The sequence below is a fragment of the Grammomys surdaster genome, unplaced genomic scaffold, assembly GCF_004785775.1.
Source record: "Grammomys surdaster isolate TR1022 unplaced genomic scaffold, NIH_TR_1.0 279, whole genome shotgun sequence".
Lineage (NCBI taxonomy): Eukaryota > Metazoa > Chordata > Mammalia > Rodentia > Muridae > Grammomys > Grammomys surdaster.
Genome location: NW_021604720.1, coordinates 10,317,312 through 10,343,892, shown reverse-complemented (window position 1 = coordinate 10,343,892; position 26,581 = coordinate 10,317,312). Strand labels below are relative to the sequence as shown.

The 26,581-nt window shown below is 42.0% G+C and overlaps 1 protein-coding gene across 1 annotated transcript in view; it reads left to right on the top strand.

Moving 5' to 3' along the window:
• Positions 1–26,581, top strand: part of Efcab11 (EF-hand calcium binding domain 11) — a 169,643-nt gene that overhangs the window by 5,589 nt on the left and 137,473 nt on the right. The window contains exons 4-5 of the mRNA XM_028777337.1: positions 21,201–21,302; positions 22,139–22,229. Of these exons, the coding sequence (XP_028633170.1) occupies positions 21,201–21,302; positions 22,139–22,229 (193 nt within the window). The remainder of the gene's footprint in view (positions 1–21,200; positions 21,303–22,138; positions 22,230–26,581) is intronic.

Here is a 26,581-nt window from a genome sequence, read left to right as displayed (position 1 = left end):
CCAGCCTGCTTTCTTGTCACATGAGTTCTTTAACTTTCTCTTCTTTTTTCCTCTCTTCCCCACTGTCTTAGTCAGGGTTTCTATTCCTGCACAAAACATCATGACCAAGAAGCAAGTTGGGGAGGAAAGGGTTTATTCAGCTTACACTTCCACACTGCTGTTCATCACTAAAGGAAGTCAGGACTGGAACTCAAGCAGGTCAGGAAGCAGGAGCTGATACAGAGGCCATGGAGGGATGTTACTTACTGGCTTGCTTCCCCTGGCTTGCTCAGCTTGCTTTCTTATAGAACCCAGGACTACCAGCCCAGGGATGGCACCACTCACAATGGGCCTTCCCCACAGGCCCCTTGATCACTAATTGAGAAAATGCCTTACAGCTGGATCTCATGGAGGCATTTCCTCAAGGGAGACTCCTTTCTCTGTGATAACTCCAGCTTGTGTCAAGTTGACACACAAAACCAGCCAGTATAGCTGTCTACTAGAACATCTCTGGAGCTCAGAGATCTTCAATTTGAATGTTTATATCCAAGATAAGATAATTCTATCTGGACAAGAGATATGTTGATGTGGACAAAGCAAAAGATCTCTTCATCCCCTCTCAGGTCCCCTTCCAGTTTCATAACCGATACATGAATTAAAATCTGAGTTCCATATTTGAGAGTGTTATTCTGAGTTGGACATATTTCACATAACATGTGGTTCTGTCCATTTCTTACAAATGCCATGACTTCATTTGTCTTCATGGCTGAATAAAATTCCAGTGTGTTTTAAATTTTCTTGACACATTTGTCTTTTGATAGACATCTATGCTGATTCCATTTCTGAAGTATTGTTCACAGCGCAGCAGTAAACATAGATGAACAAGGCTCTCTGGAAGGACCCAGGAACACTTATCTCAGCCACATAGGAATTTTAGCTTCGGGTTTTAAAAAACCTCTGCTGCTTTCTGTGGTGGCTACACCAGTTGGCATTCTCACCAGCAACAACCCAGGGTTCCTCTTTCCCATTGTGGTGTTTGTTAATTCTTCTTTGTTCTTATTGGTGTACATTTGTTATACATTATGCTGGGTCTCATGGAGGTAATTTCTTTCAAGTGAATCATGTACTTTGACCATATTTACTATCTTTCCATTCCTATAGTCTGACTTTTGTCCTCCTCCATTTATCTTCTTCTTTCTCTCATTTTTTTCCTTTTATGATGTGTGTGTGTGTGTGTGTGTGTGTGTTGTGGGTTATGTTTCTATAAAGAATGCTAAGACCTTCAAATAGGAGAAAATCAGTCTTTTAATGCCTGGCCTATTTCACTTAATGCAATGGTCTCTAGTTGCACTCATTTTATTTTTCAAATAACAACAAATTTATTCTCTTTATGGCAGAATAAAACTATTGTGTATTTATTCCACATTTTCTTTCTTTACCCATTCTTTGGTTGATGGACACATAGGACAGTGGCATACCTTTGTGATTGTAGGAGTTCAAGAAATATTACATGATATATATATGTATATATACATATATACATACATATATATATATACATATATATATGTATATATATATGTTATAGATGGGCTATTACAATGACTTACAGGCTATGGTCCAGCTAATCCAACAATGGCTGGCTATGAATAGAAAGTCTAAGAAACCAGAAGTTGCTCAGTCCATGATGCTGGGTGTCTCAACAGTCTACAGTAGCTGTTAGAACCACATAGAAGTAGGCTCTAATTGCAGTGAAAGAAAGGGCTTGCTAACAAGGCAAGGGCAAACAAGCAAAGAGCAAAAGCCTCCTTTCCTGTCCTTATAAAAGCTTCCAGGAGAAGGTGTACCTCAGATTAACAGTATGTGTGTTCCCACTTTATGATCTGGATTAGAGGTGCATCTTCTTACTTCGAACTCAGCAGAGATCCCTCATAAGTGTGGCCTCCATGTTTTGGATTACGGTTAACTCCAGATGTAGTCAAGTTGACAAACAAGAATAGCCATTCATGAAGGCATTTCTATGGTATGTTAATTCACAGTCCCTTAGAAATATACCCAGAAGTGATATATTCTCATTCTCTATTCTTATTTAGTATGGCCATTTGAGTATTAAAGGAATAACACAAGAGAAGGAACTGAAGAGGATACAAGAAAGAAACAACCCAAATTATGCTAATCTGTAGATGATGAGACCCTAAAGCAGTGGTTTTCAACATGTGGATCTCAACACCTTTGACAAGTTTCTATCTCCAAAAATATTTACGTTATGATTCATAATAGTAGCAGAATTACATTCATACAATAGCAAAAATAATTTTATAGTTGGGGGTTGCCACACATAAGAAACGGTATTAAAGGGTTGAAGCATTAGGAAGGTTGAGAACCACAGCCCTAAAGACTCCATCAGAAAACTCTTAAAAATGACAAGCATTCAGGAAAATAGAAGGGTATAAAATCAAAAAGACAAGAATCAGTAGCTTTTCTCTGTATAAATAATGAACATACTTAGAAAGAAATCAGGACAGCAACCCCATTCATAATAGATTCAAAACAAACAAACAAACAAACAAACAAACAAAAACCCGCAAAAAAACAAAATCCAACCGAACACCTAGGGATAAGTCTAACCAAGAAAACAAAGACTTCTACAGTATAAATTTTGAAACAGCGAAGATATTGAAGATGAAGCTGAAAGGTAGAGACATCTCACTCGTGGATAAGCAGAATCAATATCATGAAAATGGGTGTACCAGCAAAGACAATCTATTATTGCAAACCCATCAAAATATCTCTATTGGACTGGAGGGTTCAGGGCACCAGACATGGCCTGGGTACTATTCCAAGAGGAGAATACTGTCTTCAGAAGCAACCACAATTGATGGATAGGCCCAGTATATAATTATAATAATAGTCAACTTTAAAAAGTCACTCCTTAAGCATCAACTGGGAGTGAAGGATCTCGGACTGGGCAGTATGTACTAAGATATATTAAGATATACTGTGTATACTTAAGCAAGCAGTAACAGATATAATGACGTGACAGAACTTTTTATGTTAACTTGGTTCAGAAGCAGAAGCACTGAGGAACAGGTTGGGAAATAAGTTAATTGTTAATAGCACTTAATAATTTTTAAAGCTAAAGGATTAATAATTAAGTAGTAAAATGATATTTGGAAGAGGGAATGAAAGAATAAAGTATGAATAGATGTTTGGGTGTGATGGTTTGTATATGCTTGTCCCAGGGAGTGGTACTACTAGAAGGTGTAGCCCTGTTGGAGTAGGTGTGTCACTGTGGGTGTGGGCCTTAAGGGCCTCATCCTAGCTGCCTGGAAGTCAGTCTTCTCCTAGCAGCCTTCACATGAAGATGTAAAACTCTCAGCTCCTGTACCATGCTTGCCTGGATGCTGCCATGTTTCTGCCTTAATGGTAATGAACTGAACCTCTGACCCTGTAAGCCAGCCCCAGTTAAATGTTGGCGTTTATAAGAGTTGCCTGGGTCATGGTGTCTGTTCACAGCAGTAAAACTCTAACTAAGACAATGGGTTACAGGTGGGAGAGGGTTAATATGTGGGTTAGATGCATGATAAATAGTAAAGGAAATATAGAATAGGTACAGACAAAACCCCAGATATTCAGAAAAGTCATAGGACGAGCCATTGAAGTTACATTCAGACAAGTTATAAGCCAAAACTATCATATAATATGATAGTTATAATTATCAATTCTATATATTCTAGAACCAACTAAGAAAAGATTCTCAATGCGGGACTGTCTAAGTCAGATTGGCACATGGGCATGTCTGGGGGGTGGGTGGGATGTTTATTATATTGATGTGAGAAGAGCTGGCTCACTGTGTGGCATCATTCCTGAGTTTGGGAACCCTGGCCTGTCTAAGGCAAGGGAGTGAGCTAAGCACAGCGCACACACTGGCATTCACTCTCTCTCTCCCTTTCACTGTGACTGTGGCTGGCTGCTTCAAGTTCTTGCCTTGCCTTTCCCCCTAGCGATGGCCTGGATTTGTAAGCTGAATAAAACCCCCTTTCCTTAAAGTTCTTTCTGTCAGGATTTTTTTTTTAAAATCAAAGCAACAGAAAATAAACTAAAATAAGTGAAGTAGAAAAGTACCAAAAAACCTTAAAGTAAGAGAAATGAACTACAGTTGGAGATGCTGTGAACTCACTATCTTCCTACTTGGATAGATGTGCTTTCTGGTCCTCCCTCAAGGGGTTTTGTGGTCATCTCTGCTGATGTCAGTTCCTCTCAGCTTATAGTATTGTATTCTTCCTGCTGTGCGGACTCATGTTCCCATAGTCTGAGCCCCACACCTTCCACTGCCAGCAACCGATTTCATTATGTCCGGTGTTTCCATGTGGAATTCTGTGTAACTGGTGCTCCAAAGAGTGTGGAAGGCCTGGCTAGTTGGATTTACCTTTGTAACTAGGTGTTTCTTCCTGGCTGCCAGATTTACTCACACCTGCCTAGCCAACTGTTCAGTACACTTCTTGTGTTCTCTGACACTGACTGAGGCAACCGTGGAGAGGTTTTCCTTCTCAGGCTGATTTCTCCATGGTATCTCCTACTGCAGGTTGCATAGAGGCACCTTCTCATACACAGCAGTGGCTCATTTTACTTGCCAGCTTGACACAACCAAGAATCAGCTGGTAAGAGTCTCAGTGACTGTGGGCATGCCTATGAGGAGTTTTTCTTCATTGGGTTATTGGATATGGGAAGACCCACCCTCAGTATGGGCAGCACCATATGGGCTGGGCTCTGGACTGTCTGAGGAGAGAAAGCAAGCTGAGCACTGAGCAGGCACGAATTTCCGTTCTTGTCTGTGGGTGACATGTGACAAGCTGTCGTAAGTCTGCCATGGCAGCAGTGACCTGGAATATTGAGCTAAAATAAACTTCTCCCCCCCCAGATCTTTTGTCATCAGGGTGTTTTTATCATAACAACATAGCTTAAACTAAGACATCCACTGTCTTATCAAGAAGTTCTTTTCCCTTTGATTTAGTTAATTTACAAGCGTGATGAGTTTATAATAGGAAATTTTAAACCATTCAAAAACATGAAGACAAAAGTGTCACTTGTAATTTAACATCCATAGGATGATTCCATTTCAATTTTTCATGTGTGTGTGTTGGGGGGGGGAGTTGAACCATTTGCTGTCTTGTTACTGTAATAAAATACCTCACAAAAGCAACTTTAGGAGGAAAGGGTTTGTTTTGAGTCCTGTTTCCTGGGTACAGTCTTTTATAGCAGAAAATCACAGTGGAAGGAGTTTGAGGTGGCTGGCGACATCTCCTCCATAGCCAGGAAGGAGAGACCAATGAATACACGTATTCAGCTTCCTCTCTCCTTTATTCAGCCCCTGCCAGAGGAATGGTACCGCCCACCTTTAGCTCGGCTAGACGCTCCTTCACACACATACTGAGTTTCCATGGCGATTCTAAATCCCTCTGAACGAACAATCCAGATTAACTGTCACAGTCCAGGTCTTACCATGTAGCCCACAGCAGCCTCAAATTTTGATTTCCTGCTTCAGTTTTCTACATGCTGGGAACACAGGCATGCCCCACCATGGCTCTGATGCTGTTGTCTGTCCTGTGCAGGAGGATTAAGAGTAATGCTGAAGTAGGAGGAAAGGGACTCGTTGACTGTTTGAGGCTGGGGGAAGTCGAGAGTTCACTTTTTAGGATGTTAAATTTCAGGAGTCTTAATCCGCGTCAGATTAGTTGAGTGTTTGCACATGGAACTCAGGACAGCTCTGGGGTGAGGAAATGAAATCGGGACTGTAAGCAGGTAGATGGAGATGGTTTTTAAAATCATGTGTGGGATGAAACTGCGTGGACAGAGATGGGCGGACTAAGAACTTAATGGCAGGATCAGGATGAGGATGAAGATGAGGAAAGGGTAAAGGAGATTTGGGATGACAGAGGGAAAATCATGAATGTCGGTTTGAAAGCCAGAGGAAGTGGTAGTTTATGAAGAGCGTGGTGCCTGTTTAGCTCCAGTTGGCCACCTGAAAGTTTGTGGGACCCTAGCAAGCAGAATTAGTGCGTGGTGATGTCACCAGCCAGGCTAGAGCAGGTTGGAGATGTTGGGGTGACCATGGGAGTCGTTGGTAAGTCTGGCATGGCCGTGGGTCAGGAGACATTTCCTTTGTTGTTTTTTAAAAGGTGGAAGAACATGTTGCTGTGATTAGCAAAAATGGCCTAATAAAGAAGGGGGGGGGGGGAGAGAGAGAGAGAGAGAGAGAGAGAGAGAGCGAGAGAGAGCGAGCAAGCACCCTCCTTTTGTTTGAGGAGATAGGATGCTGGTTTGGTTGTTCAAAAGTATGCCTTTCTTTGGGAAATAATTTAAAACTTACAAAAACTACAAAATAAAAATAGTAAGAAAACAGCTTTATACCATTTATCCAAATTCATTTATTGTTAATGTCTTCCAGTTTTCCATATTGTCTGTTACAGTATCTTTCCCCAGTACATTGTTTTTTTTTTTTTAAATCTAATTTACCATCTATATTCTATTTTGACCAATTGATCAAATAATGTCCTTAATAGCTTTCCTTTTTTACTGCAAGAATTAGTTTTTGGTGTTGTATTTCTATAATCTGGAATGTTTCTGTAACATTTTGATAGTGTTGATAATTTTGGTGAATAGAGTTCTCCTCACTTTTTGTTTTATTTTTAAAGAATAGTTTACTTTAAATATAAAGGCACACTGGTCAGTGGTGACACACACCTTTAATCCCAGCACTTGGGAAGCAGAGGCAGGTTTGAGGCCAGCCTGGTCCATAGAGTGAGTTCCAGGACAGCCAGGGCTACACAGAGACGCCTAGGGTGGAAAAAATATATTGTACTAGTATAGATCAAAAGATAACTATAAATTAATCAGAAAATAAAGTACAGTAAACTGACTTGATAAGAAGGAATATTTCAGGATAAGTGTGGTGGTTTTGTAGATGCTTGGCCTAGGACATGGCACCATTAGGAGGTATGGCCTTGTTGGAGTAGGTGTGTCACTGTGAGCCAGTCTTCTCCTAGCAGCCTTCAGATGAAGCTGTAGAACTCTCAGCTCCTCCTGCACCATGCCTGCTTGGATGCTTTCGAGCTGCTGCATGAAGGAAAATACCACACAAACTTAGTTCAGAATCAATGCTAATTCAATCGCTAGACGCAACAACTAGAACCCTCATCCTGGAAGCCATATTAAATCTAAATCTTCTGGTGGCAATTCCTGGCGGATTCACCACCTAAACTGGGAGACACTAGTAACTACATTTTGTCCTCTCACTGTCCCCATCCAAAAGCCTCTATCTCTTTCCTGCTTCCTCTCTTCCTCTGTCCAACCCAGAAGTCCCACCTACTCACCCAGTGATTGGTTCCTTTATTCATTCTTGGGAGGTTCACAAGAAGTCACATGAGTACATGACTTAATCCTCCTGAGAAATCGGAATTAGCATCAAATACAAGCAACACCAGGGCTATCCACAACACACCTATTTATTCATATTTTTTTATTTTATGCACTATGTGTGTGCAGGTGCTCACAAATGACAGAAGAGGGCACTGAATTCTCTGGAACTAGAGTTACAGGTTTGTGTGAGTTGCCCAGTGTGGGGGATGGGAACCAAAGTGCTTTTAACAGCTGAACTAACTGTCCAGCCCATTTTATGTTTTAATACACAGACTTAGATGCCCTGCATGAAGTATGGCTTTTAGAACAATGATTTCAGAAGAATGGGTGTTTTACGTAATTCCTATCTTAATATAGCTTCCCTAGGCTTTTAATTTCCTGTTGGAAATTTTCACACTTTCAAAATATTGTTTCTTTGATGTTTAATTAATTGTAATGTCTTGGTGAAACCTTTCCTACATTCTTCCCCTCAGGGTTTCTGTGTTTTTATTCCAGTGTGCAAGGCGTTCTGTCTTTTAGCAAGAGGTCTTGGCTGCTTCCTTGGTGCTGATTGGATTTCTCTATTCTAAGAGTCCCCTGATAATCAGTGGAGTGTTCCACCAGGACAAGGCTCTTCCCTAGTGCATTGTTTGTTTGTTTGTTTGTTTTCAAGGCAGGGTTTCTCTGTGTAGCCCTGACTGTCCTGGAACTCACTCTGTAGACCAGGCTGGCCTCGAACTCAGAGATCTGCCTGCCTCTGCCTCCCAAGTGCTGGGATTAAAGGCGTGCACCACCACCGCCCGGCAGTGCATTATTTTTATATGGTATTTCTCTGTCCTGTGACCCTTCCTGTATGTTAAGTATGACTGTGGCCAAAAGCACTTCAACAGCCACTATTTGCATAGGTCTCTTTCTTATGGATGTTTTCTGATTTTGAATTAAGGATCTGACCTCATGAAGAATTTTTAGCTGGTGTTGGTCTGTACTTTTTTCCCCCCTCATTTAAGCTAGAGTCTCAGGTAGCTCAAATTGGTCTGATGCTCTCTAAGAAGCTGAAGATGTCTCCACTTCCCCAGTCTTGGGACTTTAGGTATGAGCTTTAGCACCCCACACTGAAAACTTGTTTTTCTTTAACTGAAGAGATTACCTAAGAGATTACCTTGACTTTCTTTAGTTCTCTGACGTATACATAGAGGTTTAGATTCTGAAAGAAGATTTTCTAGCTCTTTGTCTGTGGAACGAGCTCTTTGACATAAATATTGATGTCCAGGGTAACTTTCCCTACACTCAGTATGTTCTTAGACCTCCTCCTAGTAAGTGGTCTGTCACATTTAATAAGATATAACCATGAAAAGGCATTTCCAGATGAGTTAAATTCATAGGGTTTCACCCAGTGTCAAAAGTGGCATGTGTATTGAAGGATAAACTCCAGCAGACGGCTTCCTGTCTTCCGTCCAGAGATGTTTCCTGTGTGCATAAGTGCCCTGCAATAACGTGAGGGCTGCTTTGCAGTGCACCATCTGAGTTCCCCCTTCTTTTCATTCACTTAGTTTTGATGTCCGAGAAAGGTTTGACTTGTGCCTGGAGATAGCTTACTACCATGAGCTCCCCATTCTTGATGGCTTTCTAGTGGTTGAATGCTGCCTTCACTCAGAGGGAGTGCTTGTCGTCTTCAGTAGTCATGGAGCTTCCTTTGGATGGTGTTACTGTGCACGAGCTAGTATTCCACACTCAGTGCCTTGGCGTGGCTCCTCCTATGCCTGAGTCTATGCATGGTGAAGACTGCCCTATTCTGGCTCCTTTTCTCAGATTCATTATGGCCAAAGGGTTGCCTCACCTAGAGTTTTTCAGAACTGAAAACAGACTCACGGATAACTTTGGTAATGTGCTTGGGGACTTACTCCAAGAGTCACTTCCTTGCATTTAATATCAAAGAATGATACTCACAGCCATCTGTCAACCAGATCATTAGGATGCTTCTTTCCATAACTTCATTTTAAAGTATCTCAAAAGGTCACTAAGTAAATTGGATGTCTGAGAAATTCAGGTGGATATCAAAGGGAGGAATAGCTTGCAAGGTTGAGATCAAACATAGGTGCTTGTTCCAAATGACCTGTGCAGACCTACAGTCGTCTCTAAATTTCTAGTATCTTCCTTCTCCCAGTTTGAGATCAATATCAAATTATCTTTCTTAGAGCATCTCTTTCTTCAGGATTAAGGGAATAGATTTCTATAACCAGGGCACCAACTCTCTCCATCGGGCTTCAGTTTGTGTTTACCTGACCGGTGAAACTCAAGGCCACAAACATCCAAGAGAAACAGTTAAGTAGCTATTCCACAAGAAATTACCATTGAATTCCGCTGCAGACACGAATTTCTTCTAATAGAACTGCCAATCCTAAACCAATTTCACACCATCGGCTCCTTTTTTTTCCCAATAGATCATAAGGGTCGCATTTACCACATGGCATTTTTCTTGAAGGAAATGGATTAAATATCGTTGTCTCTCTCCATAATGTTTTTCACATATTTCTTTTACAAGTGTGAGTCTTTTGCCTGCATGTATGTGTGTGCCTGTGGGTGGTAGTGAGCCTCCGTGTGGGTAATGAGAACTGACCCTGAGTCCTCTGCAGGGACAGCAAGGGCCGTTAACCACTGAACCATCTCCAGTCTTTTTCCACATGGTCTTGACACTGAGTTAAATATTGGTCTTAGCTTCCTGGAATGTACCAATTTTGGTAATCCATTTTCCAAAGTTCTTCTGGGTATTTGTGTTTGGGAATTCTCTTTCTTCTACCATCGTTTGTTGTTGTTGTTATTATTATTATTGTTGTTTGTTTTTTGCTTCTCTCTCTCTCTTTTTTTTTTTTTTAAAGACAGAGTCTCATGCTAACCCAGGCTAGCACTTTCTACATAGTTCAGGACGACTCTGAACTCATGATCTTCCTGCCTGTATTTCCCAAGTATTGGCATTACAGACCTGTATTGCCATACCTGACCTTATAGCTCTTTTTCAAGACAAGGTCATGGCAGGTGTTCATGCAGGGTTCTTTGGCTGTATAGCTTCCTAGATGAGGTCTAGACACATGCCCTTAGTTTACCTTGACTCAGCTACAACTAAGGAAGGGCAAAGTTCTAAAGATATGCTTCATTTCTAGTTTGAGACAGTACCTGGATGCCTGGGTCATATTTTCCAAGGGCTTGTCCAAAGTCCTCTTAGAAGATGGGTCATGCCTGTTAGAAATTCCTTGTGAAACTTAAGAAAAATTCAAAGTTGAATCAAAGCTATTAAAAGTAGCTCTAGGATAGCTCGGAGAAAAGTTCATACTGGGGGAGTCTAGGGGTTGGGGGATTCTCACATGAGTAGCAAAAAGGTAGTACTGACAATTTTACTTTTGACACCCAATAAACAAGTGGGTATAAGTAATAACCATCTAAGGTATCTAAGTCCAAGGACATGGAGAACACAAAGTCAGGCCATGTAATTAAGTGACAGATCTCCAGTGAGACTGATGCCAGTATACAGGCTTCCTCACTCAGAGGACTTCATTCACAGCTTCTCTGAGTACATTGGTGAAAGAAACTGGCAAGTAGAAGAGACCTAGAAACACCTGCCTGTCCTCTATTTTAAGACGAGAAGACTGGTACGGAAGAGAACATACCCTGGCATTTGTACAACTCTTTATAAGAGATGCTTGCATGTGCAACATCATTTGTTACTTTATAGACCATGATTACAGGTACCATTTCTTGAATAGTTATATGCAGATCTGTGCTGAGCACTTTGTAGTAGATATATAATCAACTTTATGATCTTATCAAACTCCCCCTCTGAGAAGTGAAAAATTTGAGGCTTAGAGAAGTTAAGTCATTTACCCAGAATGCCACAACTGGCTAGTAAGGAGCAGACCAAAGGTGTCTGCTCTGTGACCCAGCTCTTATGGCTGTTGATTTTCATTTGTGCCATGGATTATGTTTATGATTACAACAGGACTGAGGCTGGTATTCACTGCCCTAAGGAACATGAGTTGAAATCAGGAATGGGATCAGTTTACAAATGGCAAATCAACAGGTTCTCTCTCAGTAGTCACTGGTTTCAGAGTTTGTTCTGAGTCCTAGAATCCAGAGCAAACAGAGAAAAAGGTGGAATGGTCAGTGCCCATACAATAAAAACTATCCCAGGCCTGGGATAGTTCTTCCATGTTGTCTTATAGGGGAGAGGTTGCTGAATGGATATCCAAGTCCCTAGACCACTGAGTCCACACAGTAGTGAGGCTCACGGCTGTTCCTTAAAGTTTCTTCAGTGTAGGTCCATGTTGTCAGCATAACTCTATGAAAGTCAAAGACCATATGCCCTGAATATAGGACTCCCAGATGATCTGTACCGTTGCAGGATAAACCGTATAAATTGCATAGGGAACAGCATATAAATTTTATGGTGTTCTTGCTTATTATTATTACATTATTGTATGCTAAGTAAACGCTATAGATAAGAACCGGGTGAGCACGTTCCTCTGAGTCCTCCTTCACACAGTTATCTCCATTTTCATCTCAATTCTTTTTATAGAACATGGTCCAGGGGTGAGGGTGTGGGGGTGTGGGAAGGACAAAGAATTTTGCTTTAGTTTGATGACTAGATGGAGACTTTTTTGTTTCTTATATCACAGCCTCTTTAAAAATAGCTTTTAAAAAAAAAACTTTCATACTTATCTAAGAAAAGGCTTTCCTGGAAGTTCATTTTAACCTTCAGATTTGAATGATGGGAAAATCAAAGGGATTGATTCATCGTCATGGCAATTATGGACTGTTTGACTCAGTCATGCTATCCGGTGTAAGTTCAATTGAAAAATAATTTGTCGATGGTTAGGTTAATGGTCAGTTGGCCTGTGTGCCTCGTCTGTTACTGTCTTGTCTGCTTTGCTGGCTGAGTAAATGCAGTATTTTCCTAAATGTAAATTTCCGTATGCTAGTCTTTCAGGTCCTGGCCTTGTGTGGATCTTGAGCCTCAGGCTCCTATGTGAGAACAGAGGTCAAGGTGTAACTGGAGTGAAGTCTTTCTCATTTCACTTAGCTTTTTCATTGTTCTTTCTATCAGCAGGAAGCTGCATAGGGACTCAAGCTGCTCTATACCTTGAAATCATAATCTGAAGGCCATTTGCATCACCCACATATGTTCATCCATAAGTTTGTTTCGTTCTCCTTTTAGAGAATGGTGTGTATGCTTCATTGTAGGGACGGGGGGGAATTAGGAGACAGAGGGTGACCCAAGGAAAATTTTGTTCACAAATACGTTTCACTAGGGAAGTTAGAGGCAAGATGTATTACCACTTGTCTTGTGGCTGGATGTTGTGCTAATACTATAGACAAGAACTCTTAATAGGACAGGTGGTTTCCTTCCGGGAAGCAGACATTGATGGTGGATAAGATTTGGGTAAGGGGTGGAGCCAAGAAAAGAATGCAATAAATGAATGTAGAGGGTTGCCAGGGGCTCTCCTCCAGCCCTGTGGATCCCTTCCCTCTGCTGGGCATAATTTGCAGTAAATTCAGACTTGCCCTCCCATACACTTGACTCCTGTGAAAGCCCAAGATCTCATCATGGCTTTGCCGAGGTGCTCATCACTGCCACTCCAAGGCTGGCTGTGGAGAAGGCAGGTTAAGCTGTCTGCTCTGGAGAAGGCAGGTTAAGCTGTCTGCTCTGTAAGGCCTTCTCCGGCACACTCTTAGAAACTCTTCCCCCATGGCATTTCCTCTCAGATCTCTGTTCCTCTCCTTGTAGGCGAGCAAGGCTGTCCAAACACACACTCTCCTCTTAGATCTGGATACCCCAGTCTTTCATGCCTCAAGGTATTAAGAAAGTATCCTCAACCCAGAGTTCCTTGGAGTCTTGCTCCCTCCCGCACCACAGACAGTATAGAACGTGATTGGAAGTAGCCCGTCCATCCTCATTCACTGACCTCACGGAACTGAGAGCCAAAGGGCAGTTAAGGGCCAGTGTGCCGAGAGGGTGGAGGCTTTAACTGAGTTAGGCGGGACTTGGCACTGTGAGCCCCAAGACCTTTGATGCATCTTGATCAGGAGATGTGCGCAGTGGAAAGGTAATGAATGACTCCTGTCTGTGTTCCTAGGATAAGATGTCTCTTCTGCCGTAACCTGTTTTTACCTCGTTTCCCTCCCAGGGATAGAGAAAAGCTCAGCTTCTTCTCGTCATATAGATCCCATTCTCGTCATTCCACTTCTCTGCAGGCAGGAGGAAGGACACGTCAGTCCTCTGCATGCCCCTGTGCTCTGACAGCCCAGCGTGCTGATGTCACCTGCCACTTTTCCTTTGTGGCATTACAATCCTTTTATACAAACACATTATACACCCCAATCATGGCTTCCAAAACTCAGAGTCTGAATTTTATTCCTCAAACTAGAAAAGGCTTACATTATCCCATTTTTTTTTAAAGGCCACTTCATCCTTTCAAGCCCTTGGTTTTAGGCATTTCAGTCCTTGAGAACACTAATGTATGGTACAGTGAGCACGAACCTTGCTTTCTTTGCTAAACCTAGGGCCAGCCTTACAGTCAAGTAACCTGGCATCTTTATTGTTTTCTCCTTCACTCTCCCTGGGTTTATTGCAGTTTCTAATTTGAGCTCCCTATGATAGCCAGACACCAGACTGCTTCATTTTCAAGAGGATTTCTCTGTGTGCACTGACCCTGAAGCTTAGAACTGTGAACCACAAAAAGATATACATAATGGAACTTTCAAAGAAAAAAAATTTGATAGTTTTATTCGATTTTTTTGAATACATTCACCCCTGTGGTGAAAGCTGATTACCCTCCTAGGAAACAGCTTTTCACAAAGTAGGGGGAAAAAAATCACCTTTTCAGCCTCTTTCTATATGGCATATCTGTATCACACATATTAAGTATTTTTGGAAGTAAAAATAAATACATATCTTCATCATAGAACACGAAAAGTGTTCATTTTGAGGAGAGATAACAAAACGGAAGGACGTATTTTCCAGTTGTGTAGAAAATGCCAGACTTACAGTATCAGGAAGGATTTGTAAAAGCATTGACATTTATGATGGTCTGGATCCCAAATGTTCTTCAAAGACTGTGTATTGACAGCCAGGTCGCCAACCTGTGACACTCCTGAGTGGTGGTGGTGCTTTAGGGGGTAGGGCCCAGTTCAAGGAACTTAGTTGTGCCCTTGAAGGGGACATTGGGGCACTTGTCTCTCCTTTTTATATATCTGATGCTGTCAAAGGGGCAGTTTCTCCCATCATGCACTGCAGCCATAGTAATAGGACCCAGGGATCACTGACTGCGCTCTGTAAAACCAGAGGCAAAAAGCAGCCTGTGCTTCTTTTGGATTATTTGTCTTTTATTTGTCACCAAGGCAGGAAGCTGACAGTTGCTAAGCTGTGAGCCTCAGGCTGGCATCCTGTGAGGCCACTCCCAGTGACACTGTTGAACAGGGGACTGTGGGTACTGGCTTGTTATTTAAAAAGTCTACAAAATATCAGTAAAGACCACGTACACTGACAGATTGTCTACACCTCTGTAGACCTGTTAGTGAACACAACTAAACATCCAGACCCTGTAATACGTGGTGCCACTGGTATTGTGGTCCTGATTTGTAACTTCAGTGGTGTATATGTAGGAAGCTGTTTAAGTGTACACAGAGAACTCAACATTGTGTTTGAATTTAGAATTTCCTAGAACACACTCTTTACCTCCCAGATGGCACGGATAATGCATTGGGTATGAGATCTGACATAAACGGAATTATTGAGAGTTTGTGAAGTGGTAATTTTCGGTTTGACTATTGTGACAGCAGGTGGAGCTAGAAGTAAGAATTCTATTTCTAGGCCATTTAAAAGGCAGCAAAATCTACAAACCTTACATCAGTGTATTTGTTGCAAAGCTTTAGAATGGTAAATTATTAAGTATTAGCTTTGGAGAGCGATTGTGGTATGCAGAAGGAAAGCTGTGGTAAATGAAAATATAGTCTCCAGAAAAGAGGCTTGCATTTGGATGTGTGTGGCCCTGGTAGACAACCTGAGGGCGTGCTGTGGACCATGTGTTTACACGGTTTAATGTGTACCCAGTGCCTCTGATCACCACTGAGCCTAAAATATGAGGTGTATGACTCTGGGGGAAAACTAGTATGAAAAGACATGGCTATTCATAATAGAAAATTCTATTCATAATAGAATTATTTGCATTATTAGATTGCTTTTTTTTGTCATTTTAAGTGGTAGCAAACATATAATTTAAATATTTTTCCTATTAAAAAACTAAAGAACATTTGCTTTTTATACTATGCCGTTGTGGAATGATGACCTGCATTCTTTATAACTCCAAATATGGATGTGTTATCCGAATATGTAATTAAAAAGACAACAGCATCCGTATGCTCCTTTCTTATGAATTACCCATTGAGCCATGCAGCCGCACTCCGCCTCTCACCCCTCTGAGTGAGCTGCAGTGGTCAGGGCAGACCTTAGGCATTGCTCTCTATCTCACTGAATGCTGGTTTTTTTCCTAAAGCGATAGTTTATTCTTACCGACCCTGTAAATGAAAAGTGATTTGCTTTTTGCCATTACTTTTTGGAGATAAAGATGATTCAAAACACACATTTTTAAATTTTTTATTATTTACTTATGTTTATATCCTGACCAGAGTCTCCCCTCCCTCCTCTCCTCCCAGTCCCCTCTTCCCTCATCCACTCCTCCTCCATTTCCCTTCGGAAAGGGGCAGGCCTCCATGGACATCACCCAGCCATGGCAGATGAAGTTGCAGTAAGACTGGCACCTCCTCTCCTATTAAGGCTAGATGGGGCAGTAGGAGGAAAGGGGCCCAAAGGCAGGCAACAGAGTCGGGGTCAGCCCCTGCTCCCACTGTTAGGAGGTCCACAAGAAGACCAAACTACACAATTTTAACTTATGTGCAGAGGGCCTTGGTCAGTCCCATGAGGCTCCCTGGTTGATGGTTCAGTCTCTGTGAGCCGCTCTGAGCCCAGGATAGTTGATTTTGTTGGTTTTCTTGTGGTACCCTTGACCCCTCTGGTTCCTATAATCCTTCCTCTCCTGCTTCCCCAGGATTCCCCAAGCTCCGCCTAACGTTTGCCCTTGGATCTCTGCATCCGTTTCCATCAGTTGCTGGGTGACGCTTCTCTGATGACAACTGGGCTAGATGCCAGTCTATGAGAATAGCAGAATAGCATTAGCCGTTGTCTTCTTCTCCTTCTTTTGTTGTTCCTCTTCTTGTTCTTGTGCTTCTCCTCTACCATCTCTTCCTCCCTTCTTCATCTTCTTTTCTTTTTGCTCTCTGTCTCTCTGTCTCTATCTATCTCCCTCTTCCTCTTCCTCTTCCATTCCCCCTCCCCTCTTTCTCTCTCTCCCTTTCTTTCTTTTGCCAGGCATGTTTGTTTCTACCTTAGGTCTCTTAGCTATCCAGCCATGGGTCCTGGTCCTCTAGACAATCTTAGGGATGGTCTCCCTCTCATGTCATAGGTCTCAAGTTGGACCAGTCACTGGCTGGCTATTCCTACAATTTCTGTGCCACCTTTACCGCAGCACATCTTGTATGCAGGAAAAATTTTAGGTCAAAGGTTTTGTGGCTGGGTTGGTGTCCTAATCTCTCTACTGGAAGTCTTGCCAGATTTCAGAGGATGGATGATTCAGGTTCCATGTCCCCCATTGCTAGCTAGGGTCACCCTAGATTCCTAGGAGTTTTCATGGCCCTAAGTTTCTAGCTTATCCAATAGATGCTTGCTTGCCCTGATTCCCGTTGTCTCTCCCAGGACTCTCTCCCTCATCTTCCCCTAACCTGGTCCCTTCTGTTCCCATCTCCACTCTCCCATTTAGACCCCATCCCCATCCACCGCAATGTCTATTCTATTTTCCCTTCACAGCGAGATTCAGTCGACCTCTTTAAGCCTTCCTTGTTACTTAACTTCTCTGGGTCTGTAGATTGAAGCATGATTATCTTTTACTGCTAATTTCTACTTATAAGTGAGTATATACCGTGTTTTTCTTTTTAGGTCTGTGTTACCTCACTCAGGATGATTTTCTTTTGTTCCATCCATTTGCTTGCAAATTTCATGATGTCATTGTTTTTAACAGCTGAATAGTACTCCATTATGTAAATGTACCACATTTTCTCTATTCATTCTTTGGTTGAGGGACATTTGGTTGTTTCCAGTTTCTGGCTATTGTGAATAAAGCTGCTATGAGCATAGTTGAGCAAGTGCCCTTGTGGTATCGTGGAACATCTTTTGGGTATATGCCCAGGAGTGGTATAGCTGCGCCTTGAGTTAGATTAATTCCAACTTTTCTGAGAACCCAGCAAATTGATTTCCAGAGTATCTGTACAAGTTTGCACCCCAACCAACAGTGGAGAAGTGTCCCCTTTCATGTCCTCAATGGAGTGAGCTGACCTTGCACAACACACATCTTTTTTTTTAAAGAGTTGTCTATTTTTTTATGTATGTGAGTATACTGTTGCTGTCTTCAGACACACCATAAGAGGGCATCAGATCCCATTACAGATGGTTGTGAGCCACCATGTGGCTGCTGGGAATTGAACTCAGGACCTCTGGAAGAACACTCAGTGCTCGTAACCACTAAGCCATCTCTCCAGCCCCCACAACACACATCTTAAACTTGTTTTTTGTTTTGTTTTGCTGAAAATTAGAAATGATATCTCCACGTTCATCCTTCTTCATTCATTACTTGTTACCCAGCAAGCATGTAATGAATGCCTGTTCTCCACAGGCATGGTGCTGAATACTGGAAATTAACTTTTGAAGGGGAAGATGGGGAGAGAGTCCTGGGAGAGACAACTGCAATCAGGACAGCATCTATTGGATAAGCTAGAAACTTTGGACCATGAAAACTCCTGGGAATCTAGAGTGATCCTAGCTAGCAATGGGGGACATGGAATCTCTTAGCTGGCCCTGAATTCAGACCACTGCCATAGAGCCTAATGCATTCCTTGACTGTGTTGTGACCTCTGGGATGCTGGTCACAGTAAAGGGACTGAGCTGAGACACATCAGGGAATCTTTAAAGTCAAGGCAATGCTTCAGTTGCATCTGGAAGGAGATGTGTACTAAGAATTCACTAGGAGAAATAAAGCAAGAGGTGCTTTCAGGCAGTGTATTTGCAAGTGCCAGGGTACCAGGTGCTATGAGCCTGTGGATTCAGAAAGTACCAGGATGTTTGCTGGAGGGGCTGAAGAGTGGGCTGGGGCAGAATGCTGATAGATCTTACAGAATGCACATCACCCGGGAATAAATTACTCCGGAATATCAGCAACTCTAGATGGGATTTAATTTATTAGCTTTTGGAGTTCATGAAACTAAAGTTATGGATATGATCTTTGGGAACATGCATGGTTAGACTTCAATTTCAACCTCAGCTAGCCTTTTAAAATATGTTCTCCGGTCACAGGGTGATTAGATGCGAATAGAGCTGCATCAATCTCTGTCCTTAGCAACTGCAGGAAAAAAAAAATACTGCATATGCTAGTTTAGTGCAGTGCAGTCTGCTCTCTGCATCCGAAGGTGCTGCACTGCAGCCAACCACGGTGGAAAGTCTATGAAAAAGTCACAACTGAATGGAATATGTGTGGAGTTCTTCTTCATTGATGTTGCCTAAACGATGCAGCCTAATTACAAACATAGCGATTATGGTACATTTACCATTACGAGTGATCTGGAGGCCATTTAAAGTTTATAGGACAGTTGCGTAGGGTTACACGCAAACACTACATCATTTCATATAAGGGATTTTGGCATCTTCTACTCTCGATCCTGGAACCTCCATCTTTCATGGACACCAACAGACATGGATGGCCGTATTTACTGACTACTTTCCTGACATTATTGGAGATAATACCTTCTGCCTAGGAGACTAAGGCCAGCTGCCTCTGGTCCTTTTTCCTCTTAGCTCCAAAGTGTCGTACAGTTAACCCATCTAAACCACAGCACTTTCTCTGTCCCCTGACCCTACCCCTTCCCCGAGGCATCTTCATCCCTTTACTCCCCTCAGAGCACCGAGCACCCAATCCAGAACCTCTGTGTTGTCTCTGACATCTCACCTCCTACATCTGCCTCCTCCTCAGGTTGTCAGTTCTGTTCTAGAGCATGGCCTTCCACCTCTGTCCCTTCCCCTGCTGGTGTGTGGAGCATTTACCTCCCAACCTGTCTCTCCTTTAGCACTGTTGCTTTTATTCCCAGTTCTTCACAACAGCCGCACCCTGAAATACATTTCCAATTTTTCAATCAGGTCATATCACTGGCTAAGGAAAACCTTTTCCTGACTTCCTATTGCCACTTCAGTAAAGTCCTTATTATTTTCTGCTGTCTCAGAGGGCGGAGAGCCAGACCTTGTCCCTTGCCAGCTTTGTGTTGTATTTCTTCCTCTCACTCTGAACCCATCCTAGTTGCATGGCCTCCTTTCCCTTCCTATCCCATGGCATTGGCATGTGTTGTCCACTGCCTGGATTTCTCGTCTTCTCATCCTGCAGCTACTTTTAGTATTTTCATGGTTTAGTTCTTAGCTAAACTATCTCTTCCTCTAAGAGTCCCCTCCTCCAGTCTATGCTGCAAGGCCTCCTGGGTCCTTCTTTCACAGCCTTCCACCCCCTCCCCCTCATTGCACATGCCACAGTTTCCAGGGATGTGTGCACTTGCTGTCAAACACATAACGGCCATCCTCCCTAGCACACTGTCTCCCTGGGAACTCGAATTGCCTTCTTTTTTACCTCCAACCTCCAGCATTTATTACAGTGGCTGGCCCATAGTGGGTCCTTTAAAAGGTGAAAGATAGTCATTTAAAAGCATAAAACTACATAGATCACTTGAAAAGCCTCCAAGTAATTAATGTCACAAAAATGAAATTAAGCAAATTGTTTTAACACTGTAAACACTTGAAGCTATTTAGGAAAGACATGGCTCAATATCATTAGCTACATCACCCAAAAGATGGAGTTACCCATAATCATTAGATAGTTTGGGGCTATTTTTAAAGCAACAGGGTAACTTTTTAGATGGAGCCCTACATTCTGCAAATTAACTGCTCTTTCTATATATTTCGGGCTCTGTTCACTAAAATGTCTAAACTCTTGGCTCTGCTTCTTAAACCTGCTACAAAGATCACATTAGAATTCATTTTAATAGACATTGTAAGCAGAGTGCCCAATCTCATATCATCACGCTGGGCTCTTTTATTATGAGAGTGGCAGGGAGCGGAGCCTGAGGCTGCTGAACACGTTGTGGGGTGTATCCAGGGCTGGGGATGGCGCCAGCTCCATTGTTTGTGTAACATTCTCTCCACCTTCGTCTGTGGCATACAATTGGTATTGACTTTTGAGAAACTACTTCTCTGACCCTATCTCTCAGTTGGGGGAAAAAAACCTGCTGAAATGACATCTGGCTAGGAAAAGGAAAAGGTATTAAAGCAGCATACGGGAAGGAAAATTATTTGACTTTCTTTAATAAGCACTTCCATGCCTGTCTTTTGGATCCAGTACAGGGAGAGTGTTAAACTTTCTCAAGGTCATGGTTTCTCCATCCCTTCAGAAGCTCAGTGGGCCTGCATGTCTCTGGTTTTCACTATGGAGTGCTAGAATTGGACTTGCTTAGTATGTAGCGCAACATGACACCTTTTTTTCTGTATTTATGAGTAAATACCCTTCGTGAAAGATAAAAATCGGGCGGCTTGTGATAGTTTTCACTGTTTAAGTCTGGCTTCCTTTTTCTTGAAGAGAAATATAGTCATCTTCGGCCAAAAAAAAAAATTTTTTTTCTCCCACAACTTCTAGGTGTATCACTTGAGGGTTTTTTGAACATCATAAAGAGAAAGAAGGAAGCGCAAGTCTATCGGAATGAGATAAGGCACATCTTCACAGCTTTTGACGTGCACTGTAAGTGTCTCTCAAGTGTTTTCATGTAAGAATTTCTGCTGAGGAGCTGTGAATGGCGATTTATCACAGTGAACTAAACGTGCAGTATAGTTGGCAGATGACGGCTACACTCGCTGGCAGTGACCGCAGATGTCGGTGGAGAGCCTTTCCTACTTTGGGATACTAAGTTTCTGGCAGATACCCCTGGATGAAATAGTTACAGTTGTATAATTGGATTGTGTACTATATCTGTGCTCTTGCCTGTTGTCCCCATGTTGTAATGGTGATAGCCAAAGGACTGGCCTTGCCAGAACATAAGCCAGAAGCCACCCATGGACATGTGAGAGACACTTCTACAACTCTCACTGTGACCCATACATGACTGGAAGAATCATTTTCCACACTGGGTGTGACTTCCAAGATTCATGCATTGGCGATCGTTATAATTTCCCCTAAATATTAATATATCATAGATCTGATGCCAAGCCAGAAAACAAGGAGTTTGGAAGACTGAAGTGTGTTGGCAGGGCACAAAGACTCGAGGCCTAGAGTATCTCGTCAATGCAGTCCTTTCCCTAGGACTTAGAGACTCAGACAGTGCAGGGCTAGCAGTGGTCTTCCAGTTTACCTAGCACTGCAGCAAAGGGCAGGGTGTCACCACCACATTCTGAAATTCTTCCAGGCAGATGTGTTCACTGTGTGTATAAGACCTATATAAGATCAACTGTAAGCTACTGCCTTTTTCCCCTTCATTTGAACAATATATTCAAATTTAGCTTCCCATAACTATTATGGCTGAAGTCATAGTTCACCGGCTTTATAGACATGTGAATGTTTACTATTTTGTTTCTGTATAGATCGTGGATTTTTAACTCTAGAAGATTTCAAAAGGGCGTTTAGTCGAGTGGCTCCCAAGCTCCCAGCGAGGACAGTGGTGGAGGTGTTCAGGTACAGGCGCTAAGAGCGCTGCATCCGACCTTCCTCATGTGTTTACCGTTTGCTCTTGTGTATTTTGTGTTTAGCAGGGAACCTTCTCTGTGCTGGTGTTTCACTTTTGGACAGTCCCCTCCTACATCATAGTGTTATGGATCAGGAGAGAAATCTGTAGTTAGCCATGAGTCTAGGTGCTCCCTTCGACAGGGGCTTGTAAGGAGAGGTACAGGAGAACCTTGTGAGCTTATGTGTCATCAAAAAGCCTTATTGATACATGACACAGTCTACATTTGTCAGCAAGGTGACTCATGGTTTTCAAGTTGGGAAGAAGAGCTGGAGGTTGTTACCTCAGGCACAATGGCTGCCCCTCATTCATTCACTTCCTAGTTGCGGTGTACACATTTAAGTGCATTTTAAGATTGTGTTATGCAGTTATTCAAAGATTGTAATGTTAGTGGCGCTAGCACCAGCACATGCAGACCTCTTCTCTGGTCCCTAGCTTGAACCCATCCTCAACTGTCACCAGGTATATTAATTAGGCTTTAATCACTAGTACCATCCAGAAAAATCTACATACTGAAAGATCACAAAAGATATACATGTATTTCTCTCCAATAAACGTAAGCAACCCAGGCCTGGATAATAATGTCATAGTGGTGAGGGACTCAGGTTCTCCATTTCTTGTTCTTATGGCAGCTTTAACTGCTGGCTGCTTCTTCTTCCAGGATGGCTGTTTAAATTGCAGCCATCTAGCCTGAGTACCAGCATTAGGAGGAAAGGGCACAGAAGCCCAACTCCTTTGAGGTTGTGTATCCTTCCCTTACATCCCAGTGACCAACACTTAGGTTCTCTGAGAGGAAGGGAGGGGCTTTGGACAATCCTGTGCCCACTTTATAGAGGTCCTGACAGAGAAGAGGAAAGAGAGGGAATGGATATGGGGGCATCTGGCACATATCCCCTTAGGGAGAAAAGTAATTGAATGGAATCTGGCCTGAAGCCAGCCCTGCTCAATAGAAATTATCAAGCAGGTTATTTGAATAAGGATTGCACGCATTATCATTAGCAGTGACATATATGAAATTCATTTGCTGCCTCGCTCACAGGCAAGCCATTGAGCAGGCTATTGAAGGAGCGCGTGTATCCTGCTGCATACAAAGTGCTACAGGAGAACGTTAGGTGATTTTGTAAAAGCAAGTTCTTAAATGTGTATTAGCGTCTGCTTATGTGCCTCGTGCGCGTTGTGACGAGTGGTGAGTCTCAATACCTTACAGCGGTAGGTTTTGAGAGGAGTTAAAAATTGGCATTTATTTCCCTTTCTACAAAGAAACAAAGGAGCTGCCCACCTTTTCTGACCTTGTAGTGTTTGTTCAATGGTTAGAGTAGATGCTGCCTTGTAGAGATTTTGGAGACAATTGTTTTTCTGGTACCAGGCCTCAAGCCCGGGCTCTCGTATGCTACACAAGTGTCCTGTCACTGAGTTATGTCCCCAGTCCACTTTGTAGTTTTTATTTTAGGTAGGACCTCACCCGGTTGCCCACACTAACCTGAAACTCATTCTGGGTGTAAATTTGTGTTATCTTTCGCCAGCCACCCGAGTAGCTGGGATTACAGTTCTGTACCACCAAGGTTGGACTTGGAAAAAATACTTTGATATAGCCCTTTGAGACAGAGACAGTGCGTAACCCTTTTTGAAGAGAGTAATGGCTTCCAGTCCCATCTCCACCCTACCACCTTGTAGAGAGCATTTTTAAAACACAAAAATATAATGTCATTTTACAAAATCATGTGTGTTGCCTGTTAAAAGTCTTTGTATCTGTGTGTGCTGAGTTGGAAAATGGAATGTCCTGACCTGGCTAAAAATATCTTGTAGTTTTAGTAGTTTTAATTTTTTTTTTCAAGCGTAACTGTGTATGGGCAAGGAGTATTTGAGGTCCTACCCTCTTCCTGAGGAGCTGTTGACAATGAATGGGTGGCAGCGGGGAGAATGAATGGCAGCTGTCTTCAGGAGTATAGCCACTGGTAATTAACCCCACACTCATGCACATGTGGGCATCCTTGGACTCAGTGTATCATTTTGAAAAAAGGTCAGGTATTACAAAGGAGATGTGTTAGGAGTTAAAAGGAATCCAGAGGGCACCGAGTGGGGATAAGGGAAGTGGGTGGGAACTGAAGGCAATAAAAATACATTGTATCCATGTATAAAATTGTCAAAGGATACATTAAAATTTATTTTTGTATGGTAAGTTCTAAAATCTAATACATTTTCAAAACCTATCTGCGGTATCAGCAAAGGTACTTATTCCTAGATTCCAGTCAGCTATAGCAAAACAGTATTAATTAAACAAATTTGAAACCGGTTAAAGCTTTTCATTATCAGAGGATGGACCTAAAAGCTGAGGCTATCAGGACCACGATCACCTGGTCTCATTTAGCGCTGCATGATTTCCTGAGGTATCTATGGCAGCTCTTAAAAACCAAGTCTCAAAACAAATTGAACCTTAAATTGCATAGTCAGAAAGGATTAAGTGAAGATGTTCCAAAATAATTAAGTAAATTAAAATCACATTATTATTAAATGTTATGAAAGATTTCTAGTGATAATACAATTATTTGCCATCAATAATAAAAGCTACCTACTAAATTACTTAGCTATTTTCTATTATAGTTTATAATTAGGTAATATATTAATACAGTCGTACATGTGCATATAAGCTGTCAATGCATGTATTTCCGCTGTGGGTTTTGTGCTATCACATCCTGTGCTATTTACGAGTGTTGTATGCCCAAAACAACTTGGAGATCAAAATCTACAACCGAAAGAAGGCATTTTACTTGGTTGCACACGCCTTGTTTACATCCATTGTATGGAGCTGGAGAGAAGGCTCCGCAGCTAAGATCATCTGCTGTCTCTGCAGAGGCAGCACACACCGGGGGACTCATAGCCACTTGTGACTTCTGTGCCATCTGATGCTCTCCTAGCTTCCAAGGGAACCTGGACACAGAAAAATGAGATCTTTTAAAAATTAGTATATTATATTAACATCCTAATCTGTAAACTAGAAATAAAAAGAATATAATCATAAACAATTACTGAACTCAAAGGGGAAAGAAAAATACTTTCTCTTCGTGCAGATTGAAATAAGCCAAAGAAATAGAGATGTCTGACCCACAGTCAGCATCCCTGTGTCTGGCATGTGTGTTTCTCAGGCACAGGAAAATGAAAAAGAGCTGCTGGGGCTCTCCATGATGTACAGTGCTGTGATGTGTCCAAGGCTAGGCTTGTTTTTTGACAGGCCAGAGAAGCTGGAGGAATTCCAACAGGACAAGTTCTTGTATTTTGAGCGACATGGGGGAAAATGAATCTTTGGATCTAATGGCCCCCTGGTTCTTCTGGAGAAGTGTCTAGAGAGCAAGAGGAGTCAGCTTCAGAGGTGACCACCCTTGTTAAGTTCTCATTCTGTAAGCCAAGTCAGACTCACAGAAAATCAAACCATAAGACCAAGTAAGCAAAGAGCAAAAGCAAAACCTCCCTGGACACAATGCAACGGAGAGTTACCTTACTTTCTAACGTGATAAGAATGTTGGCATGTCCATCAGTAGTTCAGAGCGCCACAAGAACAAAATAAGGTGTTTTTATAATATTGCTGGATAGTTGATGTGGTTATATTACAACTGAAAGTGATTTGGCTTTCAATATATATATTTATTTCTAAAATTCATGTTCTCTCTGCTCTATACCTATTACCCCTTCCTTTACTGCCTTGTTAGTCCTATAGTTAGATGAATTCAAAGCTTGCCTCTGATTCATGTTCCATACTTTTGCTTCTAAGGATCTCAAAAACTGTATTTCCAATTACCTTTTATATTCAGGAATACTTACCTGGAACATTGTACTTGAATAAACTTATATAGCAAGCCAATGCTAAAATATTTTAGTCAACTTCTTTTTCTTTGAAATGCTGGGGTTTTTTTTATGTTAAAAGTCCCTTCTAAAGTTTTTTTTTTATATTAAATGATTTGTAGGCATGTGTGTCTGTGTGAAGGTTTGTGCATCTAAGTGTAGTTGCCTACAGAGGTCAAAAGTGGGCGTTAGATTCCCTGGAGCTGGAGTCACAGTTGTGCAGGCCTCTCCTCATGTCTTTTAGTATGTTTCCTGTAATGTCTGTTTTCATGTGTGGCCTGGCCACTGTGGCTTTTCATTATCTGATTTGGCTTGGTTTTTGCCTTCTACTTCTTCATTGAGCTATATCTACTGATACTTCCTGTCCTTTCATTACTTTGCTGTACCCCTGTTTTATAATATCTCCTCTATGCCATGTATCCCTTGTTTTATAATATCTCCTCTATGCCATGTATTCCCTTGTTTT